General features: G+C 47.5%; 1 protein-coding gene across 5 annotated transcripts; it reads left to right on the top strand.

Moving 5' to 3' along the window:
- The first annotated feature begins 983 nt into the window (after positions 1-983).
- Positions 984-15,428, top strand: H6PD (hexose-6-phosphate dehydrogenase/glucose 1-dehydrogenase). Of its 5 annotated transcripts, none has more exons than XM_054085959.1 (6): positions 1,014-1,060; positions 3,487-3,585; positions 5,278-5,933; positions 7,116-7,233; positions 9,444-9,713; positions 10,364-15,428. In XM_054085959.1, the coding sequence occupies exons 3-6, from the start codon at positions 5,307-5,309 to the stop codon at positions 11,731-11,733; spliced, it is 2,385 nt and encodes a 794-aa protein (XP_053941934.1). In that variant the 5' UTR covers positions 1,014-1,060; positions 3,487-3,585; positions 5,278-5,306; the 3' UTR covers positions 11,734-15,428. The 5 variants fall into 5 exon arrangements, with proteins under 5 accessions (XP_053941935.1, XP_053941934.1, XP_053941933.1 ...); XM_054085958.1 differs by lacking the exon at positions 1,014-1,060 and adding an exon at positions 1,640-1,768; XM_009556709.2 differs by lacking the exon at positions 1,014-1,060 and adding an exon at positions 1,640-1,768 and having other exon boundaries at positions 10,376-15,427.
- Positions 15,429-18,024: the final 2,596 nt, after the last annotated feature.

Raw genomic sequence — 18,024 nt, 5'->3', positions numbered from 1 at the left:
GCTGGGTTGCAGAAACAGGGCCACCATTCGAGGCATTCTGACTTTATCCACTCCAAAGCTGCATTTGTAACATGGTCAGAATCATAAAGCAATGTGTGATGTGAAGCAGGGTAGACTGCAGTCTCCCTCATCCCTAATTTGGAATCATATCTTGCAGACAAACCTAGGTGCTGACACTGACACCTTTACAATACTGTTTGTCCATCTTTTTGAGATCACGGACAAACGCTGATTGGAAAAACCTCTGGAACAGAATAGTGGAAGAAGGTTACAGCATCAAGAAATTATACTGTAAATAGAATTCAAAGTTATATCATAAGTATAGCGCAAGGCTTGTCCTCTCAGAGAGAAGGCTCTGAGGGGACCTTAGAGTGACCTGCCAGTACCTGAAGGGGCTACAAGAAAGTTGGGGAGGGACTGTTTACAAAGGCTTGTAGTGGTAGGACTGGGGGCAATGGGTACAAACTGGAGAATGGCACATTTAGACTAGACGTAAGGAAGAAGTTCTAGACATAAGGAGGCACTGGAACAGGTTGCCCAAGGAAGTTGTGGCTGCCCCATCCCTGGAGGTGTTCAAGGCCTGGTTGGATGGGTCTTGGAGGAACCTGATCTAGTGGGAGGTGTCCCTGCCCATGGCAGGGAGTTGGAAAGTGATGGTCCCTTCCAACCCAAACCATTCTATGATTCTATCATTCTATGATTCTGTGTATCTCTCTATATAAATTAGACGAGCCAATGCAACTGAAGGAAACAGAATTATTCTTTTAGTCACCGAAACTCCTGGCTTCAGTAAAGGTTTTGGTCTAATGCTGCATTACTAACCTCTCCAACCCAAATGCACTACACAGGAATGAACCCATTTATGCAAACACCAGAGACACCCCCAGCCCTGCCATTTTTATTTCCTAATCCCCCCTCCCGACCACCCGCTACCCGGCGCGAGCCGACGCTAACCGCAGAGTCTCTCGGCGCTGGGAGGAGCGCGCGGGCGGGGCACTGTGTCGGGCCCGCCCGCAGCCACCGCGGCCGCCCCGCTCGCGGGCTGCGGGGTGGGAGGGAGGTGAGTGGGGGTCGATGGGGGGGGAGGGGGGAGGCTTGTTGGCGCTGCCTCTAGTTCTGCGGCATCCCTCAGCCACTGCTCCTCTCCCCTGCCGTGCAGGGACTTGCCGTGTAGCCTGGGGACGGCCGTGATGGGCTGCTCGGGGCGCCCACCGGGCGGGGCAGCGCGGAGACCTCGGTGCAGGGGTGCAGGGTGGCTGCAGGGGTGCAGGATGGGTGTAGGGGTGCACGGTGGCTGCATGGGTGCAGGATGCGTGCAGGGGTGCACAGTGGCTGCAGAGCCAGACCCTCTTCCCCCCTGCACGCTGTCGCATCCTGTGGGAAACGGCGTTCCCGACCTCTCCTCGCCCTTGTCTTGCTCACCTCTGTCACCGTGGTCAGACGTCGTCTTCCCGCAGGAGCATCTTGCCCCCGGACAGCCTAGGGCAGGTGGTGGGGTTCGGGTCTGCTGGCTGTGGCAGCGAGGGACACACATACTTGGGAGGTGAAACCATCTGGGTTTGATGCCTGTGTGGCTGAGGTAGTGCTTACACACTGTGGTCATTTTTTCTCACTGCAACCCTGGCCTCCTTTTTTCCAGGGCTTTGGAACTGCCACTGTGGGGGCAGAGGTTGCTTGCTTTTTGGAGCGAGACTGTATTAGTGCTGCATTGGATGGTCAACAAGAAGGGCCTAGCACTAATTAATGCATCTCCAAGCTTGCTTTTCATGTGAGTCTCCCCACTGACTTTTCCGGGAGCCTATGGTGAGGGTGTTCCTGCTCCTACCTTTGCATATGCAGAAGACCTATGTGTTTTTTCCTGATTCTCAGTCTTAGTAGCCCTTTCCTCCACCTGCTACAGGTGCAGAGCCTTGTAGGAGCCTCAGGCTGTGCTGCACTTGGCTATGCCTCTATTAATGAGTTTTCAATGGGGATGCAACAGAAACAAAAAAGATCTTTTGTATTTTTTGCATGCAGCAGGGGAGCTTACAAGACCTGAAATGAGCTCCTGCAAACTGGAACGCTGGGGACTGTGCAAGAGAATGCACAGGCTTACCTTTACTGCTGGGTTAAGTTCTTACAGTGTTCCATGTGAATTGGGCTCAGGAGGCTTTTTGCTGAAGCCTCACTAAGTAACTTTGTTCTGGCTGGCTAGGGGATTTTTTTTAGTGTATTATTTTTTAATGTGAACAGTGGTGGTCATCTGATATGAAAGCGGTAAACAAACATTGCTGGGCTTACTGTGCTTATTCTGCACAGTGTAGCGCAATATTTTGCAACTGGGAGTGTTGTGAAACTGGTTTTCAGTTTGCTTCGAAATACATGTGACTGTGTAGCTGAATCTGCCAGGAAACTCTTTGGCTGATTCCCTCATTTCCTTGGGTACGTGGAAAAGAATGAGCGACCCAAACCCTTGCCATTCCTTAGTAGGTACCTGCTCTTCAGCTGTGGTCTCTGTGTAGTACCTGCATCTGGCCAATGTATCTCAAACTTCTCCGGGTTCCTGGAACAAAGTTTGTTCAAGCAAATGTAAATATTACATTATTGTACTGAAAAACTGTCATCTGCAATGACATAATAATATAATTGACATAATAATAAGTAATTATTTATACTGCAGGCAAAACCTCAGGAGCAACATTTCTGCCCCTCTGCAATGCCAGCACCGTTTGCTGGGTTCCTTAAGTGGGTACATGGAGCTTAAATTACACAGCAAGAGGGAAGGAGGGGAGGCAGAAGACCAGGGAGAGATGATACGAGTTAAATTTATGGACTACAGTACATCTTGTTGAACTGCTCCTAAGCAATGCATATTGGACCATCTCTTGAGGGAGCAATGTGCCCTGTGGGGAGCATTGAGGCTGTCTCCTTGCACCATGGCAGAGCAGAGTGAGCTGCAGTTGTGGCTGGCTAACTGATGCTCAGCTGCTGTGGGATTTCCGTGCAGGAAATGGGGAACGAAAAGCCAAGGAGCCTCCATGCAAACTGACCTTTTTGAGAGGGAAGCCAAGGTGCCCAGACGGCACAGCAGCTGTCCCAGGGGGAGCTCACTAAGATGGCCTCCTTCTCAATGGATCAGGGTTGTAGTCCTGGAAAGCCCTTTATTCTGGAAGTTCAAGTAGGGGGATGCTCCTGGAGAGGCTCACTAGGGTCTCAGTTGGAGACCTTCAGCATCGATCTGAGCTCACATGCAGAGCACAGTTAGGCAGACAGTCTGGAAGCAAGGAGTTGCCACAAATTACGTGCATTTTTTCTGCTCACAAATGACAACCAAAAGGTTTAGCACAGTATGGGCTGAGAGCTGGGATGTGCTGGAATATTCGTGGCACAGGCACAATTATTTCTTGTCTACTGTAGTTGGGTGTTTTCTCCCATTTACCAGAAAGGGAACAACCTGCCTTATCTTGCTTGCTTACCTGACCATTGATCGGTCCACTGTATGCTCAGTCACAGGAGAGGTGAGGTTTGCACTGAGGAGGAGCCGTGAAGATAAGTTTTCAGCTACTTGTGCCACTGCAGTCTCTCTGAAGCTCCTGTATAGCTCAGGTGAGTCAGCTGGAGAGAGAAACGTGAGATTTATAAAGCTGTGCATTGGCAGAGGTATTTAGAAGTTCCTTGTTTTGATTTAGTGGTCCTCCTTTAGCTGATGTAGATCCTGGGCTGCTTTATTCATTGACTAGTGCCTGTTCTAGGACCTTTCTTGGAGAGAACCCCTCAAGCGCTAGGACATCATTTGTGTTTTGTCCCTCTGCTGTTCGAGGGGAGTAAGGACAAGGCCTTTTGCTCCAGGCTGGGAAAACCAATTTTTGAGTAAGACTGAGCAGGCAAAAGCTAACAGCTTTTGGTCCTAGAGCATATGTATAGCTCTAGCTGGAGCAATGAAGCCAGTGGTAGGTTTTCTAACTGACTGTGAATGTATGAATCTGATGAGACACACTTCTGTCTTGTCTCTGCCCACAGAAGATTAAAGTTATCATCTTCATTCGCATACCCAAGATCATTTCTTGGTTGTATGGTCATGAAACTGCCATTTTAATGTGGTGTAGTCATGCCAATGCAAAACCCGGTGAGACTGCAACTGCACCAGTAGAAAAAAAACATGTATTTTTCCCTCTTGTTATTAAAAAATGGCTGTTTTTCCTACCCAGGTAAAATTAAATGGTATAAATTTATTGACCGGAACCAAAAGGTTTTAGAGAAGTTAATTGTCTTGTGGGCTGTGAAGGACGTGTTCCAACCAAGCACAACTTCAGAAAATGAAGTTAAGAGAATGAGATAGCCAGTGTAAGAGCTAATATTTGTTGTAATGAGAACAGAACAGTGGTTTATTCGCTTGTTCTGGATTATGTCCCTTGAGATGTCAAGTCATTGCTGTGTTTCTAGGTATAAAAACTAGAACTAAATGTGTCATTTCTCTTAAAAACAACTTTTATGTGGGGTTCAAGAAATAAGAATAAATAGGAAATGATCCAAGAGGCTTTTTGGCCAGCTGTTGCAGTGGTTTGAATGGGTACCGAGCGGAGCAGGCCAGAACGGGTGCTGACACACGCTATTCAGTTGCAGTAGGCAGAATACCAACCCTATATGGCCGCATACACAACCATCACGGGGCAGCATCTAGATTGGTTCATGTCTAGACTCAATTTGAAGGACTAAATTTCTTCCCTTGTGTTTTTTTCATCAGACTATTTCTCTCCCAAGTAGATCATTAGAACCTAATTCAGCTCCATGGTGCACATGAGTCATTCAAGTGCAATGTTAAAGAAGAGTCTGTGTATTGGAATTGCTAGTGGTCGTGCTTGTCTCTGAGCTGCTGTGACAATATTGACATGAAGCAATGCCAAGGCACCATGAAACCACTAGAGCGAAGTCCTAAACAGGAGGTTGTTGAAAGCAGTACTTAATTTGCAGGCATTTGTGTTCATTTGTAGCCAGCTCTGAAATTTGTGTTAAAATGGATTTCAGTTTCACGATTTGAAGGCATTGGCACCTCCTCATTAACTCATGTGTGGGAACAATGCGTATGCCACTGAAAGACCTCAAGTAGACACTGTCTTCCACTTCTTGGTTCGCATAAGAAGGCTGTGCTCTTTTCAAGAGCCCCAGGATTCAAATCATGGAGGGGAGGAGAGACTGTTGGGTGGAGGATCCAGTCACAGAAAAGCAGGTATCTTGCATTGTGTTTTGCAGTGTTATAATGTGGATTGACAGATTTTCTTTTTTGATTCTGTCCTTTAGTGTCCTGAGTCTACCTCTTTTCTCCCAAGATGCTGGGAAGAGTTCTGTGTACAATGTTGTTCATGGGAGCCTTGCCATCACTGGCTGATGCGTCCCAGGGCCACATCTCAGTGGTCTTGCTGGGAGCCACGGGTGATCTGGCCAAGAAGTATTTGTGGCAGGGTCTATTCCAACTCTACATGGACCAAGTGAGCAGTGGCCACAGCTTCACTTTCCATGGGGCTGCACTGACAGCTCTGGAGCCAGGGCAGAGGCTGATGTTTGACGTGCTGAAAAAGCTGGCCTGTCCCCCGGATGAATCTCCCAACAGATGTGCTGTGCTCAAGGACCAGTTCCTGAAGCTGAGCCAGTACCACCAACTGAAGACTGCTGAAAACTACACTGCGCTGAACAGAGAGATTGAGATGCTGCTTGGCCAAGAGGGGCTGAAGGAGGCTGGGAGGATCTTTTATTTCTCAGTACCACCATTTGCCTACACAGAGATTGCCCACCACATCAACAGCAGCTGCAGACCCCCTCCAGGAGCCTGGTTGCGTGTGGTGCTGGAGAAACCTTTTGGCCATGACCTGGAGTCAGCCCAGCAACTGGCTGCAGAGCTGACAAACTTCTTCAGGGAAGAGGAGATGTACCGGGTGGACCACTACCTTGGCAAACAGGTGAGCAGCTTGCAGTGTGCAGCCTGTTGGCAGGTCAGGGGACTTAGCAGCTGGGAGAGTGTTGGATGTCAGCTTGGCATGTAGAGAGAGCGTTGTTTGCTCAAATGCAGGTAGAGCCACTGTGTGTGCTCCCAAGCCTCCATTTGCTTATGGAGTCCTGTATTGTGCTGCTGTGTATCCTCTTGCAGAGCAGAGGAAACGTGCAGACCAAAACGGGGCTTTCTCCTCTTAAGAGTCATGAGGGGTCCCCTCTCCAGAGGGGAGCCAAGGTGTAGGGTTGAACTGCGTGCGTGTATGAAGGACAGATTCAGAATTCATCTAGTCTTCTCACCAAGGGTCAGGGCTTTGTTTTCGCTGAATAAGCAGTGCCCTTTCCCTCTCACAGTACTCCCATCTCATTGCACACAGACCTCTCTGCTTAGCCTTGGCTTCTAGAAGCAGGTTTTAATTTGATATGATACGGAGCTGGTGGGGTGTTAGTTTTGTGGGATGCTTAGGAAAAAGGTTTCTTTCTGCCCTGTGCTCCACTCAGGGTGTGGAGAAACTGGCTACTGCAGGGACAGCTCAGGATGTGGAGCTGCATTGTCCCAGAGGGAATGTGTTCAAGGACATGCCATTTTTTGTTTTAGAGGAATGTGACAGCACATTTTTGAAGTAGTCTTTTCCAACCATAGCACTGTGGCTGGGTTTTACTCAGAAGGTTGCATGTCCAGCTGCAAGGAAGGCATCTCTACTGAGAGGGTGGAATTTTGTGTGTATGTATATATATTTTTTTTTTGTTTTGGTTTATTTTATTTTTCCCCAAAAAGCAGATGACTTTAGTCGTGTAAGCATGTGGTTGGATGTATTTCAGCACTCTGTAACTGTACGTTAGTCCCAGGATGGTCTGACTCAGCCGTTTGTCCTTTGGCAGATGTAAACTGAGTGCCTTGCAGTTTGTAGTCCAGACTTTTTCACACAAAACCTCAAAATGCCAAAATACCTTTAATGTCTACAGTCATTGGACACACCATTGTTCATCACTGCAGGCTCTCTTGCTCATTTTCTCTTCTTTGACCCACTCTGCTCTTTGCTATGTGGTATGTCTGCTGGCACTCCAGAGCTGGATGGGGCAGTGAGGCCCAGAGAAGGGATACTGTGGCAGTCTGGTGAGGTTTTTTGGGGTCTTTGATTTTTTTACAGGTTGTAGCCCATATCCTGCCTTTTCGAGACGAGAACCGGCAGTTTCTGGATCCGATTTGGAACCAACATCATGTGGAAAGAGTGGAGATTGTCTTGAAAGAGACTGTGGATGCTAAAGGTTGGTGAGGCGAGTGTGCAGAGCCAGGGTGAATGAGTGAGAAGGAGAACTGTCAGGTTCATTAATAATGTGGAAGTAGCCCTTGAGACAGTGCTGGTGCAGAAACAAAACAGAGCAGATGAATGATACATTGCTCCCGAAAAATAGAGAAGGACTGCCTTACGCTTCCTGTGCTAGGGATTGACTCACTTCCAGGTAGTATTGCTACTTTCAAGAAAGGATTCCTTTTGCAGTTGAGCTGGGAGCAGGGGAAGAATCCCCCACCTTTTTCTGCTGCAGAGCTTTGGGGGCATCACACTTAGCTTTCTATCCCAAATCTTGGTAAAAGACTCTATTTGGAGTTGATGCAGTCTAAGGCCGCTTCAGTGTTGCAATAATGTGGTTGTTTTAACAACAATCCTTTGTCTTTTTGTCCTGTTCGCTACCAAGCTCACACTGAGCATACATTTGCACTGTCCTTTGGAGGGTGCTCTTGCATCTTAGCTGTATGTTATATCGGCTATTCAGGGTCAGTCCAGGTACCCAGGTCAGTCTGTGTTTGCCTCTTTCTTTCCCTTCCTCTCTGTAGTAAGAAAGAGCATTGTAGAGAGAAAATCCAAGTCTACGGTTGCTAGCATGGGTCTCCTGCTGAAGGACACGGCTGCAATCCCTCCCTGCAATGCTGCAGCATCCACTCTGCAGTGCTCAGCATAAAGCACTCTGGGCTGGACTGCCACCCGCAGCACTTCTTGGGATGTCAGGTGCCCTCAGATCTGCAGCATCAGTATTGCTTCTGCACTCCCCTCACCTCCTCTTCTATGTCCCTTCCTCCCTGCCTCCTTTCCTCTCTCCCTCAGCCACTACAAATTCAATTAATGCAACTTGGTCAAACTTGGAGTAATCTTCGGATTGGTGGCCCAGACCTCAGCTGGGCCTGTTTGTGGAAGAGGGATGTGCTGCAGAGAGATTTGGGGAGTGCGGTGCTGCCTGCGCATAGTCCCAGTTACACCCTGTACCCTCCTTACTCTGAACAACTATGTTATTTTTCACTTGACGTCTTTTTTCCCCTGTGCCGCTTCAGCTGGCAGCCTGGCTCCCAGCAAGTCTGTAGCATTGTTTACGTTAATGAATGTGCCTTTGGATTAGAGCAAGGGAGATAAATGTATCAATCAATAGGAGCAGCCTGTGGCTGTGATGTAGTCTACAGTGTGTACCCTGCTGCTGATGGACTACAGAAAGGCATCTGTTTGAGTCACTTTGTAAGTGCATTGTCCTTCTTCCCCTGCTCCCACCAGCATGAGAAGTCAGGCAGGGAAAGAGAAGCGGGGATTTGTGCATGAAATTTTGTCTCTCAAGGGCATAGCTCAGACAGAGCCTTTTGAGGTCATGAAAGCAAGAGGAGAAGAGGCAGTGAAGAGCAGTGCTTATTGCCAGGGCCCAGCTTCAGCTGTCCTGTGGACTTGGTGTGTAGCTATAGAGCTGCTGGGGTCCCTGCTCTCACCCCGTTTCCCTGCTACTCTGTCCAAGTTTTTATGTAGAACTGTATATTGTGTGGAGTCCCAAGTGCTGTGGGACAGGAGTATCAGGGCGAGGGCTATACAGCGGCTGTGCATTGTACTGTATGCAGGAGGTTTGAGCTGGATATTGCTGCTCATCACTAACTGCAGCTTCTGGAAGCACAAGCAGTCTAAAAAGCAAATCTGCATTCTGCTCTGTGCACTTGGGAAGTTATCAGGCAAGAGCGTTACTCCTGCTGGGTTTAGGCCCCGTAAGCACCTAAAAGGAGGATTATGCCTGGCTCTGTGGAGTGCAAGCAGTCCTGTGGGAACATTTTATCTTTATGTTATTAGCAGAGGCAGTTTGGAAGCCCCTCGGAGGGGAAAAGAAAGGCTTAGAATGGTAGAATCTTAGAATGATTTAGGTTGAAAGGGACCTTTGAGGATCATTTACTCCAACACTCCTGTGGTGGGCAGGGCCATCTTTCACTACGTCCGGTTGCTCAAAACCCTGTCCAAACAGTCCTTGAACAATTCCGGTGATTGGGCATCCACAACTTCTCTGGGCTTGATAGCTTCAAGTTAATTGTTGGGCTAGGAGAAGAGAAGCTTGGTGCAAACCAGTTTGGGCTTTTGCTCTTTGTTCTCCTTGGCATGCGCATTATACATGCAGAGGGCAAAGCTGCAAGAAAACCACATCAGTTTACCAGCATCTTGCCTCCTCTTTGTCATCAGGTCGCACCAGCTTCTATGAGCAGTATGGAGTCATCCGGGACGTGCTGCAGAACCACCTCACGGAGGCCCTGATGTTCCTGACCATGGAGCTTCCAGACAATGTGAGCAGGGCTGAAGAGGTTTTGCAGTGCAAGCTGCAGGCCTTCCAGTCCTTGCGGCGCCTGGAGAAAAACAGTGCTGTGTTGGGTCAATATCAGGCATATGCCAGCCAGGTACAGGAGGAGCTGCAGAAGGCTCAAGACTACATCAGTACAACACCAACCTTTGCAGGTGAGAGTTTGGTCTGGGGCTTGCAGAAAGGAGTAGTATAGAGCTGAGGAGAGCAAGAGATGAGAGTCCTTGCATGCTGCTAACAGCTCCATGCACCTGGACCTCACTGCTGATACAATGATGTCTCAGGCACCCACCAGCATGGGAGCTGCCACAAGATAATACTGTTGTCATGTTAGTTAACTAATGAGCCACTCAGCGGGAAGCATTGCATAAGAGCTAAGTCCCATTATTGTTGCTAAGATGTCTGTATTATTTTTAGAAGTGGCCTGCAAACTCCTTTGCCTTTCATAAAGTTGAGTTGCTCACTGCATCTGAGAGGTCACAGATGGGCAGTTCTCTGTGATTAGTAGAACACAAGGCCATCCCTGGCCATTCCGGGTCTTCTGAACATTAAAGGTTTTGTCTAAATCATATTTGTGCTCAGAAGCTGTTTTCCTGCAAGATGAAGGGAGACTAATTGAGACACATGGGAGGAAGCAAAGCAGGGTAGCTGGAGAGCACTTAGTCCAGTGATATCGCAAAAGGGCTGAATGAGGAGCAAGAGACACAGTGGATACCAAGATTTCTAGGAGCTCAGGGAGAAGAATGATGGATAGGTGATAGAGATTCCACTCAAATCTGCTTGTTGTCCAGGTTTAATTTGGTAGCTGTCATTTCAGGTGTGCTGATTCACAGTGACAACCTGCGTTGGGAAGGAGTCCCTTTCCTCCTCACTTCTGGGAAAGCTCTGGATGAACGCATAGGTTATGTTCGTGTTCTCTTCAAGAACCGAGCCTACTGCACTCAGAGTGAGACTCTGAGGGATGCAGGGCACAGCCAATGTAAAGCCAAGCAGATCATCTTCTACATTGGGCACGGTGCACTCAACACCCCTGCGGTGCTTGTGAGCAGGAACCTTTTCAAGCCCATCATGCCGAAAGGCAGTTGGAGAGAAGCAATGGATCAGCCAGACCTGCATGTTTTTGGACAACCATTGTCTGATTACTATGTCTACACTCCTGTGAAAGAGAGAGATGCATATTCTGTCCTCATCTCCAACATCTACCATGGCAGGAAGGACTTCTTCATTGCCACCGAGAGTCTGCTGGCCTCCTGGGGATTCTGGACACCACTACTGGGTAGCATTTCCCACCAGTCCTTGCGCCTCTACCCTGGGGGTGTGGAGAATCAGCACCTCTTAGACTTTGAAATGGTGAGTGGCGAAGTGGCATTCACACTGGCAGTGCCAGTGGAACTGCTGAACCCCAACAGGCTGATGCCAAGTGATTACAGGATGATCCAGTCCAAATTTCGGCAAAATCCCCTGGTCTCGGCATGGTCTGAGGATCTGATTTTCCAGCTGGCTACTGACATCGAGAAGACAGCAAGCAGGACTGTGGCACACTCTGGACAGTTCCACCTGGCCCTCTCAGGTGGCTCAAGCCCCGTGGTCCTATTCCAGCGGCTGGCAAGACACCATTATGCCTTCCCATGGAGGCACACCCACATCTGGCTGGTAGATGAACGCTGTGTTCCTCTTACTGACACAGAGTCCAACTTCTTCAGCTTGCACAGCCACCTCCTCCAGAGTGTCAGAGTGCCCTACTTCAACATCCACCCCATGCCTGTGCACCTGAACCAGCGGCTCTGTGTGGAGGAGGACAGAGGCACAGAGCTGTATGCCAAGGAGATCATGGCCCTGGTGGCCAATGCCAGCTTTGACCTGGTGCTTCTGGGGGTGGGCACTGATGGGCACACTGCTTCGCTCTTTCCCCGATCTGAAAATGGCTTGGAGGGGTCTCAGGCTGTGGTGCTGACTGAAAGCCCTGTCAAACCTCACCAACGGATGAGCCTTAGCCTGCCCCTCATCAACAAGGCCAGGCGGGTGTTTGTACTGGTTTTGGGGAAGGGCAAGCACGACATCACCATGCTGCTCAGCAGGGTGGGCCATGATCCAAGGAAATGGCCTGTTTCAGGTGTCAGCCCCAGCTCTGGGCAGCTGGTGTGGTATGTGGATTATGAAGCTCTGCTTGGTTGATACCTTCACTGTGTTCCTCCTTTGTCTGCATGGCCCTTACTGTCTGGATTTGCCTACACAATGTCCATGTTTTTCTGTTGCCAGTGACAGCTTTCTCTCATTTCCTTCTGGGAAATCGATGCTCTGCAGCGCCTCTGATATTTGGGCTCGGAAAGGAACTCGGCTCAATGTTCAGAGCTAAGTAGAAGCCAAGAGACCAGTGCAGCATTTCTGGCTCTGTAGGGACTCTGACTGTGACTTTGGACAAATTACCTCACCTTGAAGTGCCTCAGTTTCCCCTGTCAGGCCTTTGTGGTTATCAGCATTTACCTACCTCGCAGGCACTATGGGAGACTTGTTAAATTAAGAACCTGTCAAATTTTATATATCTATATTTTTTAATTCTCAGGCTAGAAGACAGTAATAACACGTTCATCCTCTGCCCTTCTCAGTCTGGCTGGGGCAGAGTTGTCATCTTGGTAAAATGTTGGTTCTGTGCACCAAGTCTGTACGTGCAGCCCATCTTGGTGTCAGCCAGCTGGTGACTGTGGCTGTGCTCTCCTGGAAGCACTGACAGCCATTTGCACTTGTGGCATGTGGGCCCTAAATGCTGACACTGATTTGTGGGCTCACACTGATTTGTGAGCTCACTGCTGTCCTGGCTCTTTGCAAATTGCCCAGCAGCAGAGGCCGAGTTTATAAGCCGTTATTTGCTGCTTTCATTAAGTGGATACCTAATACCATGGGGATGGAGAAGGAAGACATAGCTTTTTAGGTTGTTGGAATAACAGGGACAGAGTGAGGAACGTGGCAGTTTAGAGAGCTGTTATTTGCCTGCAGTGCAATAATTATTGAGGGGAAACCATGGTGTTCAAGGGAGTTATTTGGGTTCAGCTAGCAATTTTTTTAACTGTCTTTCGCTGTCTTTGTCTTGTTCTTTGAAATGAACTTTTCTGTCTTGCAATGTTCAGTGGCTTATAAGATTTCTATGGGAGGCAGCTTTATAAACTACCAACATATCCATCATTACAGCACACTTTGAGGTAGCTGCAGTGTTTGCAGATGGTGGTGGTGGGGTTTGAACTCAAGGACACGGACTTCAAAGGGGAGGGGATTTTCGCTGTACCTATCTCTTGGGTACACAGAACTAGCAAATTACATCTCTGTGTTGACAGGAGAATGTTAAATAGTTCTAGAAACGTATAGCGCCATTGCTCATGGGAGGAGTTGGAAACATCTAGTCCTACCTGGAGACCCCACTCTCCCCTTTCTAATTTTCACCTCTCCAGAATGCTGCCACACACAATAGGTGTCTCTCTGCTTTCATGATGTCACCAAATGCTCTGTGATCTTTATAGCACACCAGAGTGCAGCTTTTAGTAAGGAAATAAAGACAGCACAGGATGGGAGAATCTGGACTAATAGTCCATGTAGAGGCTGGAGACAGACCCATTCACTCAGGGTAGCACCAGGATGGGACAGGCAAACTGCAAGAACCTGGAATGTGGATGTGGGACTGGCTGCGAACAGGGTGGATTCTGCACAGGATGGGAGGCCACTTTCGAAGGGATTTCTCTCTTCTTCCTGTGAATGCTGCCCCTGTTTCCACAGAGAAGTAGCTATGTGTGGGTGACCGAATGGAGATGGTGAGATCTGAGGTGACCCAGGGACTGAGGGCTCGGCAGGTGCCCTGACCCCAAGAAGCGGCAGTAAGTTGTGTGCTGTTCCTTCAGCAGGGCTGGTCTGAGGCGGTGCCAGGCTTGGCCACCCTTCACAGCCCCGGAGCCTCACAGTAGGATCCTTAGGACTTGGACCTGGGAATCTGCCATGTAGGGAAGGAAGGACACTTGGCTTTAGAAAGCTGTGTGATGGGCATTGGCTTCAAATCCTTCCCTGTTGAATTCTAGTGATGAAGATGCAAATCCACATGAAAATAGGTGCTGCAGTCTGATAGCACATGAAGCAAGGTGGGCAGCTGTTTACATCCTGTGCTCCCACATTTCCACGTTGTTGCCTTTCAGCATAATGCTTTCTATAATGCAGAAACTAGGATTTTTGCCCTCTGCTAATTGCACAGATAAAAGTACACACTGCTTGAGATAAAAGTACACAGAGCCTGTGGCTTGTCAGCGGTCTCTAGGCAGACAGCCAGGGAGAACATAACCTGGCAGAAGGAATGTACAGCAGGAAAAGGCCAGGTTCTCAGGGACTGGCAGACGCCTCCCCCACCTTGCGGATGGTCCAGAGAAGCTGCATTTTACATCCTGTATTTGACTACTGAGCCTTGTTGCACTGATGTGCATTGCCTTGCTTTTGGGTGGGGAAGGAGAAGAGTTGTGGCAGTGTAGCTTTCTCAAAAGCCAAAACACAGGAGAGGCACAAGTACCTTAACTGGTCTGGTTTGGCAGCTGGGATGGCTGGTTATCCATCTTTTACAGGTGTTTGTAAGTTTGTTTGGTGGTTACAGGCAGACTTTACCAGCACAAACACCAAAGGGTGAAAATAAATCACAAGGGAAGAGAGTAGCATAGAAGAGCAGGAGGAAGGGGAGCACTGCAGGTTGACTGCTGCAGGACTTGCTTTGTCAAGTGGATTGGCCGACTGTGGAGTCTGGAATAAGAGCATACACCTAGGAGTTAACTGGAATGACTCTCTTGGTATAAGAGTGCTCCAAATTACACCACAGTGTCTGAAACAGCTGTGCAGAGGAAGATGTTTTAGATCTGGTATGTCCATAAATTCAAACATTGTTTTTAAACAAAAATAGCCATATTCACTTCATTCCAATTCTTTTGTATTTGGTGTGAGAGAACAAGTTTTAATGAAAAATTGACTTATGTGAGAGTAAGTATATTGTTATGAATGACGGAATTCATTACTGCTTTGCAGATGACTGTGGTACTGGTGTTTGTTATTTCTGCACACTTTCTTGTCAATATTTGCCTGGTACCTTTTGAAATAAGCACTGATTTTAGAGAGGCTTATTTGCACTTCTAAATAAGCATGTGTTTTTTTTCACAGACAGCCACTGTGCTTTCCAGCTGAAAATAAGGTTCATTTGCAGAGTCTCTAACGGGTCACCCTAATTCATTCTGGATTTTATTAAAAGCCAGTAGAAGCTGATACCGGTTTCCTCGGTGAACATAGCTGTCTGGTTGTTTGGGTTTGTTTTTTCCTTTAGAACTGTCTTTTTACAGAGACCATTCCTGTTTAACTCTTTAATACTTAGCATTTGCCAAATTAAAACCAAATACTTTTAAGCGTTTAAAGTTTGTGACTGTTGAGACAGAGACTGTGGGTGGGAAGAAGGGTTAAACGAGCAATAAATCTGATGAGGAAGAATGGTAGAAATCCACTGGGCTGTAGGCCAAGGAAGCAGTGCTATTTTTATTTTGTCAAAGCTATTAATAGGAGCTGTGCACCTTCTTCAGAGCTTGTATTAACCTTTCTTTGCAAAAGCAATTCCATGGAGTCACTCCTTATAGTCTGTTTCTCCCCTAAGTGATTATTGATACCATTTTTTTTGTAAATGGCAAATGCATTTCTAGAATTCAGTGGTATGATTATTTATGTTTTACAGAAAACTAACACTGGAAGTAATGAATTTTTAACTTCAACTTTTATAAATCAAGTTGTAAAATCTTTTTTCCCCCCGGTTTTGTGATTCCTTTCATGTTATGTAATGAATAGAGAATTATACTTTTAAAACAATAAATTGTTTGTAACAAAAGTGTCTTCTAATTTCTTTCACAGATTAGTGGTTCTAGTGGATTCTGGGGTTTTTCCTGTCTTATTGGTGAGTGAAGTTTTAATTTCTAGTTGTACAAAGAGGACAATGCTTTATTTTCTCTAGTGTGAAACCGGCAGTCCTAGGTGTTGACTCTTTTTTGTGTATCATCCAAACAAGGCCAGGACTTTTCAAAACAGAGGAACAGCCAAAGCCCTTTTAAGGTGAGAAGATAGAATCGCCCAATACTATGCAGGGTCCTAAAGTCACTGGGCTTTAGCAAAGTCTCCACTGATCCACGTTTACCCCCCGAGTTGCATTTCTGTAGATACTGTCACCATAGTACAGAGTTGCTTAATAACACAGACTTTGTAGAGCTGCATTTTTAACTGTAATCTCTTTGAGATCAGGGAGCTGAGGTTTTGCAGTTGAACTTCAAGAACAAGCTGTGCTGTGACTCTGGCAAGGAAGACATTGTACATGGCCCCAGTGTGGAGACTGGCCTTCAGTTTAGATGATGCCCAGGTATTCTAGTCCAGAACCAGCCACCTCCTCCTCAGTGAAGGGAACATCTCATCTGGCACCTCCGTTACATAGAAAGAAAAGGCACAGGGTGCCCTGAAAAGGGGAGGGAGAGCACAGCAATTTCATCCTAGTGCCCCTGGAGGAGGCTTCCATTTTCCTGGCAAGAGGAGGACCAGAAGATTTAAATGAGATGTTTTCTTGCTGATTCACAAATGCTAGCTCCTTTGAATGCAGCTGAAAGAGCACTGCCATTCACAGGCACTTGTGAATTTTCAGTGGGTTCTCTGGGCTGCTGATGCCATAGAGCATCTCTGTAGTACAAAGTGATGTGGGTCTTTTCAGTGTCCAAGTCCTCTCCAGTCCTCCCTTGGGTGGCCAGGTACATAGCTATGACTTATGTATGATACTTCCTGATGCTTTTGGTGATGCTGAATTATCGAAGCACCCCATACATTTGAAGATGGCTGTGCAAGTAAAGAGATTTATCAGTCACATCGTAGGGCTGGAGCAGTATATTCCCATCCAGGTAAGAAATGCTTAAATTCTAGTTTAGAGACCATTGCACATCACTGAAGAGAGATAGTCCAAGCAGTTACAGGATTAGTGAATCGTCCCCAAACACAGGGAGCAGAGGTAGAGGTCGTAAAAGCAGTAAAACTTAATGCGTTTCAAAACAATTTTGTTTTGTGTTTTGCTTGATTTCTCCTTTGGCCACAGCTAAGGGCCACCTTAATAGGATTTGTGTCTCCGGATTCATTGCGTGCCTTAGTAGGGATTTGGTTTATTGCCTTCCTTTCCCCAACAGATGACTGAAAATGTAGCTTTTGCCTAAAAAGGGGCAAGAAAGAAGGCAGAGGAGAGAGAGAGTAAAAAACAGCGCATTTTGGGAGCCAGAGTGATCCTGAAGCAAGCTGCCTTGTGAAATGTCTGTGGGTAATGTGGATCTGTCCAGGTCATTGCAGCTGCTCCCCCTGCAGAGAGCTGGCACGGCATCTTGTAGCAATGCAGCACCGGGTTCTCCTGTAAGCACCACTGCAGACTGTGCCAGGCTTGTGCCCTCATGCTGCTCCTTGCAGCAGGATGTGTTGGCTCTCCTTTGACAGATTGCTCTACAGAGAGGAATTTCACGCAGAAACTATGTCCTCGTGGCACTCTGACCAGACATCACTTCATTTTTTCCTTAAACAGGGCTCCCTTTTTGTAAGCATCTCCTTATCCCCAAAACAATCTAGGTCTTGTGTGAATGATGTTTGGCTCTGAACAGCTTTACTGTTGCTGAAGTGAGACCTACGCACAGACCAAAACTGTTAAGCAGGTTTTTTTCTGTAGATCCCAGCCTATTTTTAACATGATTCAGGTTGGGTTTTTTTTGTCATGCTTCACTTTCCTTACATGGGCATATTTTATGGGATGAGGGTTTGTGGAAGTTCCCCCCTGCTGCTCATAGAGAGGGAGACAGAGAGGTGGGAGGTGGAATAGGAGCTCAAATATGTCTGGCTGAGCTGGGAGGGGACTGAAGCTGCAGCCAGTACCGAGTTCAGGTTATTTCTCCGCATGAAGAAGGGAAACTTGAGATGTCAGATGCTAAGGAAAAAGGCAGTCTGCATTCAGAGGGAGGAAATGGGAAGGAGAGACTAAGTACTCTGTTTCTGAGCTATGCATATCCCGTTTGGGAAGGTACTTGTGGGATAGACCTGATTGAGGTTAAAAAGCTTTATTTGGGTAGAGCAAAAAGCCCTTAGCAACACAGAAGGAAAAGACATGGGTGAGTAGGAATCATCTGACTGCATGTATCCTATATCATCCCACAACTTTCTAGGGAGCCAGTTTGGTAGTGATACAGCATCACGCTGTGTGCTGCATGGTAGGATTGCTTTGGGGTGGGAGGAGTTGGAACTTCTTCCTTGTGTTCCCAGCTCCATGGGAACTGCCGGTTCACAATTAGGAGAGGGCTCAAAGGGTAGGACTCTGCCACTGACTCACTGGGTGACTCACGTTGCTTGTCTGAGCTCCTCTTTCCTCTTGCCATGCAGCAGTAGTAAATTAGCTGCCTCGTGGGG

The sequence above is a fragment of the Cuculus canorus genome, chromosome 21 (genome assembly GCF_017976375.1).
Source record: "Cuculus canorus isolate bCucCan1 chromosome 21, bCucCan1.pri, whole genome shotgun sequence".
NCBI classification, from domain to species: domain Eukaryota; kingdom Metazoa; phylum Chordata; class Aves; order Cuculiformes; family Cuculidae; genus Cuculus; species Cuculus canorus.
The sequence above is the reverse complement of the archived record's forward strand: the minus strand, read 5'-3'. Positions and strand labels throughout refer to the sequence as shown.